Consider the following 20,495-nt stretch of genomic DNA (forward strand, 5'->3'; position numbering starts at 1 on the left):
AGGGGTTAATACATTTATTAGAGTAGCGGTGAGGTCCGGTCGGCAGATTAGGGGTTAATAAGTGTAGTTAGGTAGCGGCGACGTTGGGGGGGGGGCAGATTAGGGGTTAACAAATATAATGTAGGTGTCGGTGATGTTAGGGGCAGCAGATTAGGGGTTCATAGGGATAATGTAGGTGGCGGCGTTGTCCCGTCGGAAGTTTAGGGGTTAATAATAATATGCAGGGGTCAGCGATAGCGGGGACGGAAGATTAGGTGTTAATAAGTGTAAGGTTAGGGTTGTTTAGACTCGGGGTTCATGTTAGGGTGTTAGGTGCAGACTTAGAAAGTGTTTCCCCATAGGAAACAATGGGGCTGCGTTAGGAGCTGAACGCTGCTTTTTTGCAGGTGTTAGGTTTTTTTTCAGCCCAAACTGCCCCATTGTTTCCTATGGGGGAATCGTGCACGAGCACGTTTTGCCAGCTTACCGCTACCGTAAGCAACGCTGGTATTGAGGGTTGAAGTGGCGGTACATTCGGCTCAACGCACCCTTTTTGGAGCCTAACGCAGCCCTTCAGACAACTCTAAATACCAGCGTTGTCTTAAGGGTGCGTTGGGAAAAAAAGCTGCATTAGCTACGCGGGTCTTTACCGACAAAACTCTAAATCTAGGCGAAAGTAATTAAAGAGGTAAAAAGTATATTTCTATAACAGTGTTGGTTATGCAAAACTGGAGAATGGTAAATAAAGGGATTATCTATTGTTTTAATCAATAACATTTTTGGTGTTTACTATCATTTTAATTGCCCTTTCACCTTGTTTCATTGCATGATCTCTCTCTCATACACTAGAAAAGAAACAATCTATTCTCATTGACAATTTTTTTTTTACCAATTAACACAAATAAATGCTATTTCAGGTGGCAAGGGGCCCGATTTTTAGAATTACGAAGTAGCAATCTAAAAGCAAGGCATGTAGCATGTAATAAACATTCTGTATTGACCAGTGGATCTTAGCAACTTGGAAAGTCAAATACCACATCCGTCTAGATTTATTATTTTTACTTAGTACCTGACTCTACTTTCATAATATTAGACCCAGTTTTGCTTAACATTTTCTATTATTTAGTCTAAGATATAATAACACAATTATCACTCATAAATGTTTAGTGAGCAATGCCACACAGTTTAGTATACAAGTTTTTATTGCAATAATCATCTGTACATTGTCCAATACAGTTATATACACACCACATCCAGTTGCTATCTAACTGTTTGATGATAAATATTTAGTTGTTTAGATCAATGTTTCTCAACCTTTTAGATGCCAGGGAACGGCTGATGGTGATCATATAGGGGCATGGAACACTTTGATGGGAAGCATACAGAGAAGGCTATGATAGCCATACATTCAATCATGCTATATTTTCAGTATGAATGAACCATATGTTAAATAGAAGTTGATTATTAGTCTATATTAATATGTTACTAATTGCAGATGTTCTTTTACCTAACTCTTAACCCTGATTTCTCTTTTTTCTTCCATTTCTTATTCATGCTCTGTTCGTCTTCTTTCTACAGGGCCCCTTAGAAGAGGTGATGTAAGGTTCACCATCCGCTGGACCTACTGTTGAGAAACACTGGCTTATATAATAGAAAGGTAACAAGGCTTTCACCGTCTCAATGAAAACCTTTAACATTTACCGGTATATTGTACACATCTATATTGTGCAGAATACTTACATTTTCTGATTAATAGCAAAATCTGTATACATGTTTGTTTAAATTAATTATTAAAGTTACTACTAAAAGTATCCTGTTCAAAGTCCTTTTATCAAAGATCTATTTTACAGCATGCTTATTTAAATATTATATTTATGATGTGTCCAAGTATGTTCAGCCTGTCTTTTGTTATATACAACATTGCTTGTTTAATGCGTCTGTATGATGGCATTTAATCACCTTATGTTCTACGGCTTTTACAATATTACATTTTCTTTCAAAACAACATATGGGTTGGTTTTGCTTCTCGCAGATAAAATACAGAGGAAGTACATCATTATTCTCCTTATCTTCTCTGGTGCTACAGATAAGATTGTATCCATAGTATGCTACCTGAATAGCGCGTCTAAATGACCGTTTTGTTCTCACTTTATAATGTTTTCATTAAACAATACTTATCTTATTTAGCAAATATGATAACATAGTCATTGCATAATTAGATTCTGTGGACGTCTTATTTTATGTGCCTGCACTGATGTATAAGTAAACTTGGCAGAAATGATGCCCCACTAAGAAAGTAAAAATGCCTTTTGTACTATTGAAGTAAAACATATGCAACTATAATTTGGACCTCTGGATGGCACCTTTGCACTTTTCATTAAATTACCATATTAATTAATCAGAGTTAAGTATTTTTATGTTAATTATAATTAATATGTTTTTGCTGATGCTGCCTGCCCCATTGAAAAGCTGTTTTTTTGTGACATAGCAGCTTGCACAGCGAATGTGTGTTTTAAGTGACGAGCACCTGTCTTCATGGCGAGCAGATAGTGTACGCATGTTCTATTGCACAAGGATTACCTTGCGCAATGTTGACCCCTGCTCTTGCATAACTAATATGCTCAGGGGTGGGATTTATTGATACCAGCAAATCAAATTCTCTTTCTGTGGAGAAACTGACCTCTTCTGGTGAAACAGGATATGAAAAGTTTATTACTATCAAAAATGGTAATAATAGCAAACTTTGTAATTATGTCTTTTATATAAGAATGAGTGACAACATGAAAGGAAGGAAATCTTAGCATCTATTAAAGGTTCTGTATTTTAAAGGGACACTAAACCCAATTTTTTTCTTTTATGACTCAGATAAAGCAGCAATTTTAAGCAACTTTCTAATTTACTCCTATTATCAATTTTTCTTCGTTCTCTTGCTAGCTTTATTTGAAAAAGAAAGCATCTAAGCAAAGGAGTCAGACAATTTTTGGTTCAGCCCCTGGACAGCACTTATTGATTGGTGCTGTCCAATCAGCAAGGACAACCCAGGTTGTGGACCAAAAATGGGCTGGCTTCTAAACTTACATTCTTGCTTTTCAAATAAAGATGGCAAGAGAATGAAAGAAAAATGGATAATAGGAGTAAATTAGAAAGTTGCTTAAAATTGCATGCTCTATCTGAATCATGAAAAATTTTGGGTTCAGTGTCCCTTTAAGTTCACCCAAACATTATAACACTTAAAAGTCTGGAATAATGAAATTTCTATAATGTAATGTTTAAGCATAGATTTCATAAACTGTTTATTATTTATCTGCTAATAAAATTAATGTTTAGTTAGCAAAGAGAACCCATACACTGGGAAAAAGAAACTGAACTGTCAGAAATGTGTTAACCAGTATAAGATTCAATACCACAAAAAGACATTAGTGTGTGTATATGTGAGTAATATATATATATACATATATATATATATACAGTATATATATATATATAGTTATATACACACACACACATACTGTATATAATATAGCTGTGCAATTTATATATTTCGAACTTGCACAAAAAGTTATCTAAATATTATTTATGTAAATATATCTGCAAATACTACCTTGCTCCTGAAACTTTCTGTGATACATAATTACAGAGGTAAATTTGAAAAATCTAAGTTTAAATGACAAATTTACAAATAAATGATATTGTGTGCTATAAATCTACGGTTAGTTTTCAAGTATTGGATGCTTTTTATATTATTGCCATTGTTTGTGCTGCCATTAAATCCATTCTGATCAGTCCAGCTTTCATTCGCATCTTAGCATGCTGGGATTTAATTTTTCACTCAGTTTCTGAATTAATGTGGACAATTCCTCTGTAGCTTGTGATTTATCTTCCAAAAGTTCATAGCGGAGACTGGAAATATCTTGTTTTATTTCTTTTAGTTCACCTGTGTTAATAAGAAAATATGAGTTATTATTCATCCGTGCATGTACAGTATAAGAGTATTGATTGTAAGGTAGGACAATAACATAGAATGAGAATTTAAATTGGCAGTCTAGAGTATTACAGCATATTTATTTTTAAACGAACTCTCTTCTGTCACTATGTGTTTAACCCTTGCTAAGCCAAAGTCAGATACACAGTGTCCTTGTATGCAGCAACAAATCAGGATATAGCTGTATGCCACCCTTGATGGTCTCATATCTTCATCTTAGCAGGATATAAATATATTGTGATAGAAAGGAATAATAATTATTATAAAATGTTCTGATAAAATCACCTATTTTATTTTTTGCATTTATATGTTCCTTTAAGCAATTGTTATTTTGCTATCGTATAATATGGCCAGAGATCTAATCTATAAGAGCTTACACTGCAAAAAACAAATAAATAAAAAAAAAAAAACCCTGTATGTACAGCTTCAGTATGTCACTATCCAGCCGCTGTTTGTTTTTGGTTGCCTAGCGAACTCTGGCAGCCATCACATCCTTTTTTCACGGCCATCACATACTTTTCTAACGACCATTACATCACTTTTCTATGCCATTGCGTAATTTTTTTGCAGCTGTCGCTTTATTGCGGTGCTTTTTTTGCAGCTGTCACATTATTGCGGTGCTTTTTTTTTGCAGCTGTCACATCATTGCGGTGCTTTTTTTTGCAGCTGTCACATCATTGCGGTGCTTTTTTTGCCGTGTTCAGCGCTATAAATTGTGTCAGTCACATCTATTCTGTGCCCGTTTGTTGGAGTATTCTTGGGTGTGCTACCTTCTGTTGCTGAACTATTATTTGAACTTCTTATTCATTGTTGACATATTTTTTTATCCTGATTCTGTACCTCTGCTTTTCGGCAAGTTGCTGACCTAGTTTTTTCACCTGTTTCTGGATTACTACTCTGTATCTCTGTTGTCCGCAAGTTACTGACTAATGCCTAAAATTGACCTGCCTTTGGATATCGATCTTGTACCCCTGCTGACCAAAATTGCCTGATCTTGGACTGAATGATCTTTCTTTTGCTGAAACCCTTTAGTCACATCTGGGACTAATCCACTGAGTTGAGATTGTGTTACTTGAGTTACTTTTCAGCCGCTGGGTCCTTACCTGGACAAAAGAATTGAGGTGTAACCCCAGGCGCCTACCCTAAGGAGGCTAGGTGAATAAAACTGTAGAAATAGAATTTGAACTTCAGTGTTGTCTAAAAAATGTGTTTTAATACATAAATTAAAAATCTTTAGAATTAATATATTGTAGATAAAAACAAGTAAACATACAATGCTTCATGGATCCATGATAAATAACAAATGGAATAAAATAGAAATAGAATAAAACAGTAAAATATAAAAGCTATACAATAATACTTGAGCAATGCTATACAATACAATAGTATACAGTAGCAGCGATGAAGAAATAATTGCGGACAATATTGGTACAAATTCTCTAGTGGAATTTCAAGATAAATAAATTAAGAAGAGAAAAAAGTGGAAAATGTGAAAAAACTCCTCAGGATAAATTCAAAAATTATATTCCAAAAAAGTGTAATCCAAAAAATAAGAGTGTGATAATAAGGTGAAAGTCTCAAATGAAAGTCTAAAAAATAATCCTAATTGGTCCAGTGGCTAAAATTCCCAAATCACAGTGAAAAAAATCTTGTTGTATCCAAACTGTTCCAAAATCAATACGAATAATACAAACTTAAGTGTAGAAGGTGCCTCAAAAGAAAATGGTGTGTAAAAGTAAAATGTGAGTGCTCCAATATTCTTCAAAATCCTTATCTTCAAACAAAAGATCTTCAAAATCAAATGGAATAAGTGCAAAAAAAACGATTTTTGAATAAAAAACAAAAAACAATAACCTGTGGAGAGAGAAGAAAAAAATATAGTGTAGATTGTCCTAAATGTTCAGCAAATAATGAAATAAGGCTTACCAGTGCTGGTCAACGCGTTTCGGCCCTTGCTAGGCCTTTCTCAAGACTGGTTTTAGTTTATAAGTGGTAGCCTTATATAGCTATGCCAACCTATATATGGGTAAATGGGAGCATATCTTTTGGGAATCTTGCCCAGCTAGCGCGGACCTGGTCCTCTACCGTCGTTATATAGACGATATACTAATAGTCTGGAAGGGGACACAATCGGATCTTGACTTCACCTTTGAAATCATGAATAAAAACAAGAACAACCTACATTTTACATATACCAGCAGCCAGACCGATATAATCTTCCTCGACTTGAAAATCGAAGTGAAAAATGGGAAGTTAGAGACCTCAACCCACTTTAAACAAGTAGACAGCAATAACTATATACACATGACCAGCTGCCATCACTTCAATGGGAAAAATAACATACCAAAGAGTCAACTGTTGAGAATGAGGAAAAACTGTTCCACTGCAGATAAATGGGAAGAACAGGCAACAACGATAAAACGTAAATTTCTTGAGAGAGGGTATAACGAAATAGAGTTGGACCAGAAAATTCAAGAAGTCAGGATGATCGATAGATCGACTCTTACAAAATATAAAAAAACCAAAACAACAACAAATGAAGAGTCATTCGACATAGCGATGATCACAGAGTACAGTGATAACAAAAATATCATTGAAAAAATATTCAAAAAACATTGGGGTATACTTAAAGACGATGATCTGATAGGCGAAAAACTCCCTATTCAACCTAGGTTCATTTATAGAAAAACCAAGAACCTAAAAAATAAACTAGCCCCGAGCATACCTAAGAAAAAGACCGCCAGAGTTACAGACGTGTTTGGAAAAGAAATTAAAGGATTCTTTCCGTGCATATCATGCAAGTCTTGTAAACACGGCATAAAAGCATCATCCTTCATTTGCCACAACACTAAGGAAACATATAAGATCAAGGATCTAATCAGATGCCAAGACAAGGGCATTATCTACATGCTTCAATGCTCATATGGCCTACAATATGTGGGCCAAACTTCCAGAACCTTGAAGGATAGGATGCGAGAACATCTGCTACTGATCGAAAAACTAAATGTAGACACAGCTCTATACAAACACTTTGCAGATAAACATAAAGGCAATACTAAAGAACTCACCTTTCTAGGGATACAAAAGATCAAAAAGGATTGGAGAGGAGGGAATTATGAAAAAAGACTCCTCACAGCAGAATCCAGGTGGATCTTTAACCTAGATTGTCTATACCCAAGAGGTCTTAATAACAAAGAAGATTTGTCGCACCTTTTTAATATGACCTGACTACACCAGACATTCCGAATTAAAAACAGATTCCCTACAAAAGGAATCTTCCTTGACCAAATTAACCCCTCTCAAAATGTCTTCATTACAACCAGAAATTCTGAATCGAAAACAGATACCTCAGAAAATTAATCTCCTTTGACCAAAAACTCTCTTTCTCAAACTACACCTTATGATTCAAGCCTTGATAAGAAACATCAGAGAAACATGTAATGATTAAAAGTGAACACTGTTACACTTCTGTGAGATTAAAATCCAAATTCCGCTCTAAGTCCCCATATCCTGACGTTCCCTAAGTTCTACAGGGAACATATATCCCCTTCATCGTCTTATAGCAATGAATTATCTAATCTAACAAAACGTGTAGGAAACTATTCATTTAGGTTAGTACACATTTCTCTCTTTTTTATTCTTTCTTACCAAATAAGTAGGTAGTATGACTACATTCCGATTTCACATCACCAAAAGATAGCAACGGAACTAGGAAAAGGTACCCTATAAAGAAGAATTCTCTTTAAGAGGAAAATTCCAAATCACTAAATTAAATTTTAGATTTCTAAAAACACAAAGAGCTTTTGAAAATATCCCCCATTATTTGAAAGAGAATATAGGGTACAACTCTCCTTCCCTTGTTACGCCGATAACCAAAGTCCACCTCCCATGTTATTTATATAGAAACAACTCTGTTTCTTTCCAAAAGATTTCCTTTTCCAGTAACGGAAAAAGCGACATACGATCCCTCCATATACCTTCGTAAAAAACATATTAAGAATATGCTAAAAATCTATGAATATCGACATTCTAGTTGGGAACAAACAAATTTATTGTGAACAAATAAATTTATTGTGAACAAATTCATTGTGAACAAATTTATTGTGAACAAATAGACACGATTGTGAACAAATAGACACGATAGTTATATCTGACATCCTGAAACTAAGACCTCTATTTTGAAGATCGTCTAATAAAAGAAATCCCCCAGAAGATCAATATTAAATAACACCATCACATTAGGATTAATACAATCCTTACATCCAAATAGTACGATGAAACATTCACACTCCTATTATCAGGGCATTGACATAGCCCATAAACACACCAATAGCAAGGCAGGATTAGGCAAACCCACTTTTCAGAACCAACCAAAGGCGCCAACCCGAGGCCGTGACGTCATGACCAATCAGGTCGGTCCAATCACGGACCTATTTTTAGCAGTCTAAATAAACCCAAAATAATAAGGAATGAAGAAAATTATATACACCCCCACTCCTATAGAAATATATTACCTAATTCGAGTACACGATCTATACAAACTGATCGTAAAAATTACCTAGACCGGAAGTGACGTCACGTAACCCACGGAGATACTAGGAAGGGGCTAATAATAATAAAAAAAAACCTTTAACAACAAATGTTAAGCTTAGGAAGTAATCTACTATTGCTTTACACTAAAACAAGCTAACTGCACATAACTATATTAAGAAATACCTAGCCCCAAAAAAGAAATTTAATACGGCAAACCGGAAGTAAACATCAAATTACTTCCGGTCATATAACCTATATAAGGCTACCACTTATAAACTAAAACCAGTCTTGAGAAAGGCCTAGCAAGGGCCGAAACGCGTTGACCAGCACTGGTAAGCCTTATTTCATTATTTGCTGAACATTTAGGACAATCTACACTATATTTTTTTCTTCTCTCTCCACAGGTTATTGTTTTTTGTTTTTTATTCAAAAATCGTTTTTTTTGCACTTATTCCATTTGATTTTGAAGATCTTTTGTTTGAAGATAAGGATTTTGAAGAATATTGGAGCACTCACATTTTACTTTTACACACCATTTTCTTTTGAGGCACCTTCTACACTTAAGTTTGTATTATTCATATTGATTTTGGAACAGTTTGGATACAACAAGATTTTTTTCACTGTGATTTGGGAATTTTAGCCACTGGACCAATTAGGATTATTTTTTAGACTTTCATTTGAGACTTTCACCTTATTATCACACTCTTATTTTTTGGATTACACTTTTTTGGAATATAATTTTTGAATTTATCCTGAGGAGTTTTTTCACATTTTCTACTTTTTTCTCTTCTTAATTTATTTATCTTGAAATTCCACTAGAGAATTTGTACCAATATTGTCCGCAATTATTTCTTCATCGCTGCTACTGTATACTATTGTATTGTATAGCATTGCTCAAGTATTATTGTATAGCTTTTATATTTTACTGTTTTATTCTATTTCTATTTTATTCCATTTGTTATTTATCATGGATCCATGAAGCATTGTATGTTTACTTGTTTTTATCTACAATATATTCATTCTAAAGATTTTTAATTTATGTATTAAAACACATTTTTTAGACAACACTGAAGTTCAAATTCTATTTCTACAGTTTTATTCACCTAGCCTCCTTAGGGTAGGCGCCTGGGGTTACACCTCAATTCTTTTCTCTTACATTGGGTACCAGCTAGGAATACCCCTCCCCGGGCACATAGGTTGTTATTAGGCGCTGAGGTCAATCTTCTCTAATTTGACCTTACCTGTACAAACACTAACCTCACTTCAGGAGTATTACACAGTAATCTATGGATTTAATTTCTAAGCCATTTCAATCCATTTGAATAGCTACTGTTTGAATTAGTAGCCTGAACAATGTACAGTATGTAATATACATGGTCAACGTGAATGTGAATTATGGTGGATAATTGATTCATTTTGATTTATGCAATTAATAATTTTAAACCAAATCAAAAGTATATGAAATTAGCAAGTATTAAAGTGCCATCAGCTCACTACAATTATAAATGGGCTTTCTGATTATTATATTTTTAATTGTTTACAAGTTTCATAGTTTAAAAGTAAGATTTATCATATATTTTAAAATGTTATTAAACAAGGAAACAATGGTGTTAATATATTTGAATTGATTATACTAATGATAAAAATATATCCATGAGAACAGCCTAGATTTGCCCTTTAAAAGTTGGACAAAATCGGTTAAGTGAAATATAAATTGGAAACCCTCAGCTGATTTGTATCAAATGAAAGACACAGGAAAACCTTATAGTTAGGGTTTCAAATGAATTTGAAAGGCATTGAATTTGAAAACTTTAGAAAGATTAATTCCCTAGAATAAAATGTATTTTCCATCACTTCACCTTCTTTTACAGCGTTTCATTAATTAATTCCTGTTATTAACATCTATAGATATTATATTTATAGATGATATATATATATATATATATATATATATATAACCATTAGCCAAGCTTAAAAACAATAATTACAACCACAAAACTTGATTGTAAGATATTTAGATGTTTTGTTATGGTAAAGCAGTCTTGCTGGATAGATCATATATAGTGAAGAGGCGAGCACCACAAAGGCTGAGGTGACAGAGTGATTGGATAAAAAAGTCTAAATGACTAAACTAGTATATTGTGTATATATAAAATGAAATATATAATTTAATACGTATCGAGGAAAAGTACAATATAAATCATGGATCCACGTAACAAAAAATATATAAAATTGGATGAAAACAAATAAAAACACAAATAGTACAAATGCCTTGGAATAATCAAATTGTAGCAGTCCTGTTGTGAAAACAACAATAACGTTCAAAAGAAAGTCCAAATTAACAGTCCAAAAAAGTCATATCCTAAATATCCGTGGTTAATTGATACAAAAAGTGAATTGCAATTGATGAGTAAAAAAGTAATAAAAGCTGTGAGAGAAGGCTGTGGAAAAAATAACTTTGAAGAAACTTCACTGGAATTTCAAGTGAGGAACATCAATAAAAATAAAAAAACATCCATGGAGTAATAACATAGTGATAAATAACAATGTGAAAAAAACTCTTGTAGAGAAAAATAATATCTATAGGTGTAGTGGTAGATTCCTTAATCCATAAAAATCCGTGGGGGTCTCCAAAAATGTGATCGAAAATTTCCTAAAAAAACAGTTGTGCTCAGCTAGCTCCCATTAGTCCACTGCTGTTCTGGAACTGTCTCTTCAACAAAGGACACAGAGTGAATGAAGCAAATGTCCTAAACTGTGTCCTAATCCAGACACCTGTTGCAAGGATCTCCTGTTTTAACAGATGTCAGACTTTTATGGGTTTTGGAATAAATAAGGATAAATCAGAAATATTATGGCTGATTAAACATAAGGATTCGCCAACAACTCCATTTAAGGAAGCAAAAGAGCACATCTCGTATTTGGGACTGAAATTTGCGCGGGATCTGAGAAAATGGTACAGTTTAAACTTTCTCCCACTTATCACATCTCTTAAAGAAGACATAGGAGTTTGCAGCAGGTGTTGGATCCTTGCAACAGGTGTCTGGATTAGGACACAGCTTAGGATATTTGCTTCATTCACTCTGCATCCTTTGTTAAAGAGACAGTTCCAGAACAACAGTGGACTAATGGGAGCTAACTGAGCACAACTGGCGGACAGGTTATGGAGCAGCGGTCTTTGTGACCGCTGCTTCATAACTGCTGTTTCTGAAGACTCGCCAGAAACAGGGGCCATCAAGCTCCTTACGGAGATTGTTAAATAGAGGCCATAGTCTTGCCAATTAGCAGGCAAACAAGTCTCCTTTGTTAGAGTGATATGGTAATACAAACATTGCCATCTGTTCAGAAAATATAAACTCTAACTAGATATATTGTAATGGGTAAACTTTCATCCTGTTCTATAAGAAAACAAAACCTTTTAGGTAGCGGACAGTCATACCTTCATTTACTTCATCATTCTCTTTATCCACTTGTGCTCTCAGAACATATCTCTTTATAAGTCTTTTCATGATTTGCTTTGAGGGGGGAAAAAAGTGACATTGTTAGTATTTTAGAGAAAACAATTCAGCATTTTCCGAATGAGTAAACAATTCAGCATTTTTCAAGAGTCACTGTCAGCATTTCTTAAAAGGAACATAAGGTTTTTGTTCACAGCTTAAATATATTCTATATTTATAGAAAGTTATATCAGTAGCAATATAAACAAATGTGTTGTTTGCTGCCAATAGTTTATCAGGCCTTATTTCTAAAGACAGAATAGTTATTTCTTAAGTGTGTGTTTAGCTACAAAAAGTGTTATAGTATGTAAAGAAAACAAGTTCTGCCCTTTACAGCTTGCTATTTAGAAGACGTGGAGTGTGACATTACTATCTAAAAAGTTTGAGCTAAATAATTGTGCTGATGATTATATTAATAAAGACATTATATTAATTATGTATGTTAAGTGGTATGTTCCTATCACATGAAGAAAACACAGATTGTAAATACAGACATTTTTCCTCATATGTAAAAAATAAATATTAAAAGGGACATCAGGGGATTTTGTTCGTTGTTGCATCTAAAGAGCATATTTTGTAGAGCTTTGTCCCTGTCCACCAACAGTTACCCCTAGTTTGTGCAAACATGGATTATCTGTTATCTTTTTTGTCACCAAAAAACATCTTTATTTAAAAATATTACACTTGACATATTTAACCCCTTCGTTACCGGGAATTTCAGAGAAGAACTTTCCCAAAATACATGAGAATTTTTAGCATTTTTGCTATCACTGCATTTAAAATAAAGCCCTTTTTTATTTAACTATCAATCTATATATATTTTAAAAAATAACCCAAGGTACTGATCTAGGCCCATTTTGGTATATTTCACCGCCAAATGCGATCATATAAAAAAAAAAATCATTAACTTTTTCACAAACTTTGGGTTTCTCACTGAAATTATTTACATAGCACTTGTGAAATCATAACACAAATGAATATAAAAGCTTTTCTGGGACTTCCTTTGTTCAGAAATAGCAGACATACATGACTTTGCCATTGTTTTTTTTTTTTTTTTTTTTACAAGTACAGGTACAATATATCATTAAAATTTTACATAATTCTATACGCTTGTACAATATTATGTTTGAGGCATTTCGCAGCTATTAGAAAAAAAAACTCAGGTCAAACAGCATAAAAAACTTCATCAGATACTATAGAACTGTATACTGACTATTTTGCATAAACATCAAACTTCAGCTATTTAGTGATAATCGCTATTAATTTCAGAAGAAGTATAGAAAGAAAGTCTAATTACCTGGGTACTGATCATAAGATAAAGAGAGCGGTGTAACAACCAACCCACAACACATAGCCGCGGGCAAAGTTGTACTCTGCGCAAGGGTAATTATGGGGGCAGAAAAATAGAGCGGGGTAGGAAGGGGTAGGAAGGGGTAGTCATCTCATGTGGAGTAGGGAAAGAGGGAGAGAAAAAAAAAAAAAAGGGGGGGGACATAGTGCTACAATGGTTTACAGTATCTACTATTTTTATGTTACCAGTTAATCAGAATCCTCTATCCTCCCAGGTCATCAGCATCATCTCGTGTGTGCATAGTTTCCCAATTTTGAGATAGTGATACCTTTCAAGTCTCAGCAGGTCAGTGACTTTGTTTTTCCATTCTTGAATACTAGGGATGGTCTGTTTTTTCCAATAAATGGGGATCAGACTTTTTGCTCCATTGAGCATCAGTAGAAGAAGCAAGTATTTGTCTTCTCTAGTAATCTTTGGTAATTGTTGATAGAGCAGGTAACTGGGGTTGGGGGGGACGATTATTTCAAGGACCCTGCTCATCTCAGCCATTATGTCATTCCAATAAGGTGTCAGCAAGGGACAGGACCACCAAATGTGTAAAAGGGTGCCGTTCTCCCCGCATCCTCTCCAGCATCCCCCATTCGCGTGTGGGTATATGTGCTTCAGTCTTTGGGGGGTCAAGTACCACCTACTCAGCAGTTTATACTGCGTTTCCTGGACCCTGGCGGACACTGACGTTCGCCTTGTTTTATCAAAAATTTTATACCATTCTTTATGCCCTATTTCTAGACCCAATTCGTTTTGCCATGCCTGTGTATATCCTGGTAAGTAGATGTCTCCACCCTGCTGTAGTAATTTATAGATTTGTGAGATCAAATGAGTAGGGTGTGGGGTCATTGTGCATAGGGTTTCAAAATGTGTTCTGTGTCTCGTCAAGTCTGGTCTCGCTCTGTGAGTGTCGAAGTAATGCTTAACCTGGGCTACCGTGAACCATGAAGTAAAAATCTCACTGTCCCATTCAGTTAATTCCGTCTGGGATTTCAATTTATCCCGATGGAGTATGTTATATATTGCTGAATCCCTAAGACCATAGGTCTTGTCTGGAAGATTAGCTCTTGGTAGGAATTCCATATCGGGATTTTCTCTAAGCGGGGTAACTGGCGAGAACGGGGTGGAGATATGAGGGGCTCTTTTAACCAATTTATCCCAGCTCGAGAGTACCTCTGCTATCATAGGGTAGAGCCGAATTATGGGGGGTCTGCCACTGTGGGTAATCCACGCAAAGGGCTCCCACATTTCCTCTCCCCAAAATCATATTGTCTATTTGAACCCAAGCCTTTTGGGCTGAGTTGTGACACCACTCCACCAGCCTTTGTAGGGATATTGCGGCCTGGTACACCCGTAAGTCTGGTATGCCCAGTCCGCCTTTACTCCGCGGTAGGAAAGTGGTTTTCCTATTGATTCTCGGTTTCATATCTCTCCAAATGTAAGACTCCATTGCTGAATGTATCTGGTGAATAAGGTGGGAAGCTGCAGACAATGGGATAGTCTGCAAGATATATAGCACACGTGGCATAACGTTCATTTTGACCACCCCAATGCGGCCTAACCAGGAGATGGTTTTATTTTTCCAGCTCGATAGATCTTTTAGGATCTCATCTCTGATGATTTTATAATTCACGTCCACAATCTCCTTTATACTTGGTGTCAGATAGATGCCGAGATATTTCAATTTGCCACGTGCTATTTGCAGTGGGCACTCGCCCTCCAGAGACCCAAACTCGGTGCGGGGGATTGTGACATTCATAATCTCAGATTTTGTGAGGTTCAAAAGGAAATTTGACACCTCTCCGAAATGTGTGAACTCATCTAGGGCTGCTACAAGGGACCCTCCCACATCTGATATCATTAATAGGACATCGTCGGCATACATGGCGAGCTTATGTACATAGCCCCCTATAGAGATTCCCTTCACTTCTGGATTTGCTCGAATTTTGCTTGCTAAGATCTCAATTGTCAATGCGAACAGGAGCGGTGAAAGGGGACAGCCCTGTCTGGTCCCATTACGAATTAAAAAGGTATTGGAAAGTGTACCGTTCACCCTGACTCTCGCGTTCGGTAACGAATATAGTGACATGATCCCATTTATAAGTTTAGGGCCAAAACCAAATTTCTCCAAAGTGTGTTTCATGAACACCCAGCTGACCCGGTCAAACGCTTTCTCAGCGTCTGTAGAGACCAGGGCCAGCGGGGTTGCATTGTTTTGAGCATATGTTATTATCTGAAGGACCTTTAGGGTATTATCCCTGGCTTCACGCTTTGGAATAAACCCCACTTGATCAGATGAGATCAACTGTGGTAGGTATTTATTAAGGCGATTAGCTATGACCTTTGCTAAGATTTTGATATCCAAATTCAGCAGCGATATAGGGCGATAATTCTCTGGTCTATTGTCTGGTTTGCCTGGTTTGGGGATCACTGCAATATGGGCCTCTAACATCGAGCGAGGTAGGTCTGGGGAGTCAGACAACTGGTTAAAGAGAAGCAGCATTTCAGGTGCCAGTATGTCCTTATATACTTTATAGTACTTGGCCCCAAATCCGTCCGGACCCGGGCTTTTCCCGGTTGTTAAATCTTTAATGGCTTGTTTAATTTCAAGCAGTGTGAATGGAGACTCCAGAGCCTCGGAGTCCTGTACAGAGAGCCTGGGGACCTCAGCCCCCCCCCCGAGATACTCAAGTATTTTTTGCGTCTCGCGTGTTTGAAAGGATGGATCATCTCTTATTTCTTTTGGTTTTTGTATGTTATACAGTGTTGCATAATAAGATCCGAAGATCTCAGCGATAGATTTACCATCCTCTTTAGTTTCCCCGTTCAGGTGAGTCATACTGTGCACATAGTGCTTCTTCTTTTTCCGCGCTATGGCTCTGGCCAGTAATCGTCCGGCTTTGTCTCCCTGCTCAAAAAATTGTTGCCTTAAAATTAAGGCCGCTCTTTTATAGTCCACTTGAAGGAATTTCAAGAGATCTGTTCTTGCTTGAGCCAATGTCTAAGTTAATGTGTCATCTGCTGGCGCAGTCTTATGCGCGCACTCCGCCTTTTCTACCTCTACTAGCAGGCTGTGGTATCTCTCTCTTCTCTTCCGGACTAATCTTGCTTTCTGCTTAAGAAAGAGGCCTCTAATTGTACATTTGTGAGCCTCCCAGATTATTGTAGGTTGGGAGCCCGAGTCTCTGTGTATTTGAAAGTATTCTGTTAATGCTTCCTCCACTTCCCGCTTGAAAACTGGATCATCTAACATGAGATCATCCAGCTTCAAGATGTAAGGCGTAACCGGTGTATTAGACCATGATACAATACAGGTGACCGGGGCATGATCGGACCAAGTGATAGGAAGTATGTTGCTGTCTGTGGTGATTGTGAGTCCTGTCACGTCTGTAAACCAGTAATCTATTCTGGAGTATTTTCTATGGGGGTGGGAGTAGAATCTGAAATTCTTAGAGGAGGGATGTTGTGATCGCCAAATGTCGTGCAACGCTGCGTCTCTGAGAGAGGATGATATACGTTTGAGAGCTCTATGGGGGATACTGGAGACACCATCAGAGGTATCTAAAGTTGGATCTAGAGAGGCATTGAGATCTCCCCCCAGGAATAAAATGCCAGATTGTACTTCAAGCACCTTATGTAAAACCTTTTGAAAGAAGGCCTGCTGAGATTGATTGGGGCAATACACATTAGCTAGTGTTATGGGTCTATTGTAAATTGAGCCTATGAGGATCAGATATCTACCCTCCGGGTCTCTGTGTGCTTGTATAAGTTTGAAAGGCAAGTCAGAACTGAAAAGAATACCCACCCCGTTTTTTTTCCGTGGGCCGGAGGCAAAAAGAGCTAGGGGGTATTGTCGACTAAACCAACGGGGTTCATGGCCTGACGCAAAATGCGTTTCTTGCAAGTAGATAACACTTTACATTTATAGAAATCAGCTCCATGGGGCGGGACACTACTCCCGTGTGGGAGATCGCCATTTTCAGCGGCTGGAGGGAAAAAAAAAAAAAAAAAAAAAGCAAGAGGGGGAAGAGGTGAGTAAATGGGAGGGGGGGATAAGAGGGAGGAAAAAAGGAGGTTAGTGTAGAGGTAAAGAATGTTGAATAGGGGGAAAGGGAAGAGGACGATTTACGTCACAGTAAGGTAAATTTAAGTGTGATCCAACTTGTGTATTACACTCTCAGTGGTGAGGGTAAACTGTATTTTATGAAACACAGATAATGATCAATCTAGAATATAACAGATGCAAGTAATAAACAACAAAAGCAGGGGTAGTGTTCCCTGCCGGCTTACACTACCTAAACATTCTTTTAGAAAAAACATTAACAGTAACAAGTGCATTTGAAAAGTGCATTTTAAGACTTTTTCTACATATCTTTAGTCGTAATTTCTCATAGATAACCCCTATGGAATTCAAGATAAAAATAACATTATAAAAAAGAACCAGTAACCTATACTTTAATGAGATCCACATCCCGTTTAACCTTTGGCACAGTTCAGTGGCCCTATTTCTGTGTTGTCAATACCCGAGGCGGACTATTTGTTACTCATCTACCTGTCCACACATTGGAGGCTATCTACTACAGTTGGGTGTGAAACCTCTGTGCGATCTGGTATAATGTCATCTATGACTACAGTGAACTATAACTGTGGCCTCCTCATCTAATATCGACTGGTCATATGGACTAGGAGACATGGTCTGTGTAGGCGTGTCCACTATTCAGTAATAATTATTTAGTGGCAAGGTTATAGCTGCCTCATTTTCTTTGCTATCAGTTAATTATTAATTACTAAATGTGACTAAGTCCTAACTCAGGTCTCAACAATATTAAATCTTAAATTATCGTAACCACCTCATTGTGTCCATGGAGTGGGGATTTAAACGTTATGTCTAGTGCAAGACCCAGGTGGGTCAAAGCATTTCAAGATAGTAAACATTTAGAACTTACACTTCCCGTGATTCACTCTCTATCTATTTAATGGTAAATTCCTATATTGAACTTCCCTCATATACATCATGAGAGTATTATAGCGGGCTCAGCAGCCTATATTACAGAGAAGTCTCAGGCTTGGCCTGGTTCTGGTCAGCAGGGGGGTCTAGCCCATATCAAGTTCCAAGCTGTATGGTAGCTATTTACTACTATCCAAACCTGCGAAAATGCATTTAAACAGTGATAGTACAGGGACTGTATACATTCGTCTAATGTTAATATCATAAACATTAGTTAAGTCAACCATAGGGGTTACCATTAATTAATCTACAACATAGAATTCAACATAATTAAATAGTAACTTATCTGAGTCGACTCCTAGTGTCCAGAGTGTTGAGTCCTATACCTAGGTCTAGGGCCGAAATCAGATAAGTCTTAACATTCTAAATAGTGATATAAGAATGGCCCTTATACTCCGTCCGGTACATGTTGCGGGCCTGGTTGAAAGATGGGAGATCTGCTGGTGTCTTGAGGACATGTGTGACGTTATTTTTGGTGACTATGAGGCTTGTGGGAAAACCCCATCTGTACGGGATTCTGTTGGCTTTCAAAGCAGACGTAACGAACCTCAAGTCTCTCCTCTTTTGGAGGGTGGTTGGACTCAAGTCTGAGTATACCTGTAGCTCCACTCCTCTGAATTCTATCTGTTGCTTATTTCTGGCCAGTTTCAGAACTTCTTCTTTTTCCTTGAAAGAGAGTAGCTTTAAGATGATGTCTCTAGGTGGAGCCCGCCCTGGGGGTTTAGGACGTAGTGCCCTATGCGCTCTTTCTATCTGGATCTCTGGCCCCACCACTTCATTTCTGAGGTACTTGACAAAATCTTGGATATATTCTTGTATGTCAGGAGGTTCTATTGTCTCTGGGACTCCCCGCAGTCTGAGGTTGTTCCTCCTACTGCGGTTCTCAAGATCTTCTATTCTCTCCATTAATGTATGTACTGTACTCTCTTGTGCCTGAAGGAAACTGGCTTGATGTTGGAGGTCAGAACTGAGTGTTTCATGTTTTTCCTCTACCTGAGTTACTCTGTGGTCTACAGCTGAGATATCTTTTTTTAGTTCATGGAACATAGATTTAAAATCCCTCATAGCCTCTTTTATATCTGCTTTTGAAGAGAGAAGCTTAAGATCCTCTTTAGTCACACAGTTCTGATGAATAGGCATAGTTTCAGAGCTATGAATTTGTGCGGTCGTGTCTTTCTGATGCGTCTCAGGCCTCCCTGAAGGAGCAGCTGGTTCACTAGCTATTAAGTAACTGTCCATCATAGTGGTCTGAGAGTTTTTAGACGGTCTGGTGTGTCTTTTATTAGACATCACATATGCACAGTTGATCTGAGTTGTGTGAGTTGAGTGTGAGGTGGTAGGCCTGATTACAGAAGTCCTGTAGTCAATTATTTCTCTGTGGTGCACTTGCTCTGTGTTGTGCTGAGTTCTCCTTTATTCTTCATATAATTAGTTAAAACTTCAGAGAATTCCTATGGCCCGGGGCATTAATGTGTAGGAGATGCCTTTCTGCACTGTTACCACAGGGCCTGTGTCAGTGTGTATAGTACTTGTCAGGCCCGTTATATTATCAGGGGTTTCATGTGCTGTGCGGCCTATGTGACTGCGTGAACAACTTGTTAAGTGGTCGCAGGGGTATTGTGAGCACCTCACCCTCAACCCCTCTCCCAGTTCTTTTGGGGAGCCTTCCAGGGAAAGATTAGCAAAGGGCAAGCGTGCACGTTACCTTATTAGGGATAAGCAACCGGCAGCGTTTTCTCCCACCACGTGTGTTCACCCCGTGGAGCCAATAGCGCGACCCCGCCTGGGCCCGCTCCTCTTTACTTCTTTAGGCCTGTTTGTCCTCTCTGCCCGGGGTCGCTATGCAGCTATTCAAGGTCAGGTGAGTAAGCCCCTTTGGGCACTGCGTGCTGGCAAACTCACTTAGCGCAGATGTTCGGTCACAAGTTGTCCGTGCCGAAGCGCACAGGCCCTCCGCAATTCAGTCCAGCACCGGAACCATTCCAGCCCCACCTGTCCTAGATGCCGCAATGCTCCGCTCGGTCAATTCGTGTTCTATCACTCCACCGGTGCGGACAGTTGACAGTCACGGGTGTTTGTCTGCGGTGGGTGGTTCCGGGAAATGTCAGGCCCAGACCTGGCGTCGCTAGTCCTCAGCTCTGTAGTTCTTATGCAGAG

At 37.5% G+C, this 20,495-nt stretch overlaps 1 protein-coding gene across 1 annotated transcript in view; it reads right to left on the reverse strand.

Annotated features, from left to right (window-relative positions):
- Positions 1–3,595: 3,595 nt before the first annotated feature.
- The window catches only part of TRPC3 (transient receptor potential cation channel subfamily C member 3), a 612,367-nt gene continuing 595,467 nt past the window's right edge, over positions 3,596–20,495 (reverse strand). The window contains exons 12-13 of the mRNA XM_053703612.1: positions 11,934–12,009; positions 3,596–3,913 (exon numbers count right to left, since the gene is read on the reverse strand). Of these exons, the coding sequence (XP_053559587.1) occupies positions 3,771–3,913; positions 11,934–12,009 (219 nt within the window). The 3' untranslated portion in view covers positions 3,596–3,770. The remainder of the gene's footprint in view (positions 3,914–11,933; positions 12,010–20,495) is intronic.

This window comes from Bombina bombina, chromosome 2 (genome assembly GCF_027579735.1).
Source record: "Bombina bombina isolate aBomBom1 chromosome 2, aBomBom1.pri, whole genome shotgun sequence".
Lineage (NCBI taxonomy): Eukaryota > Metazoa > Chordata > Amphibia > Anura > Bombinatoridae > Bombina > Bombina bombina.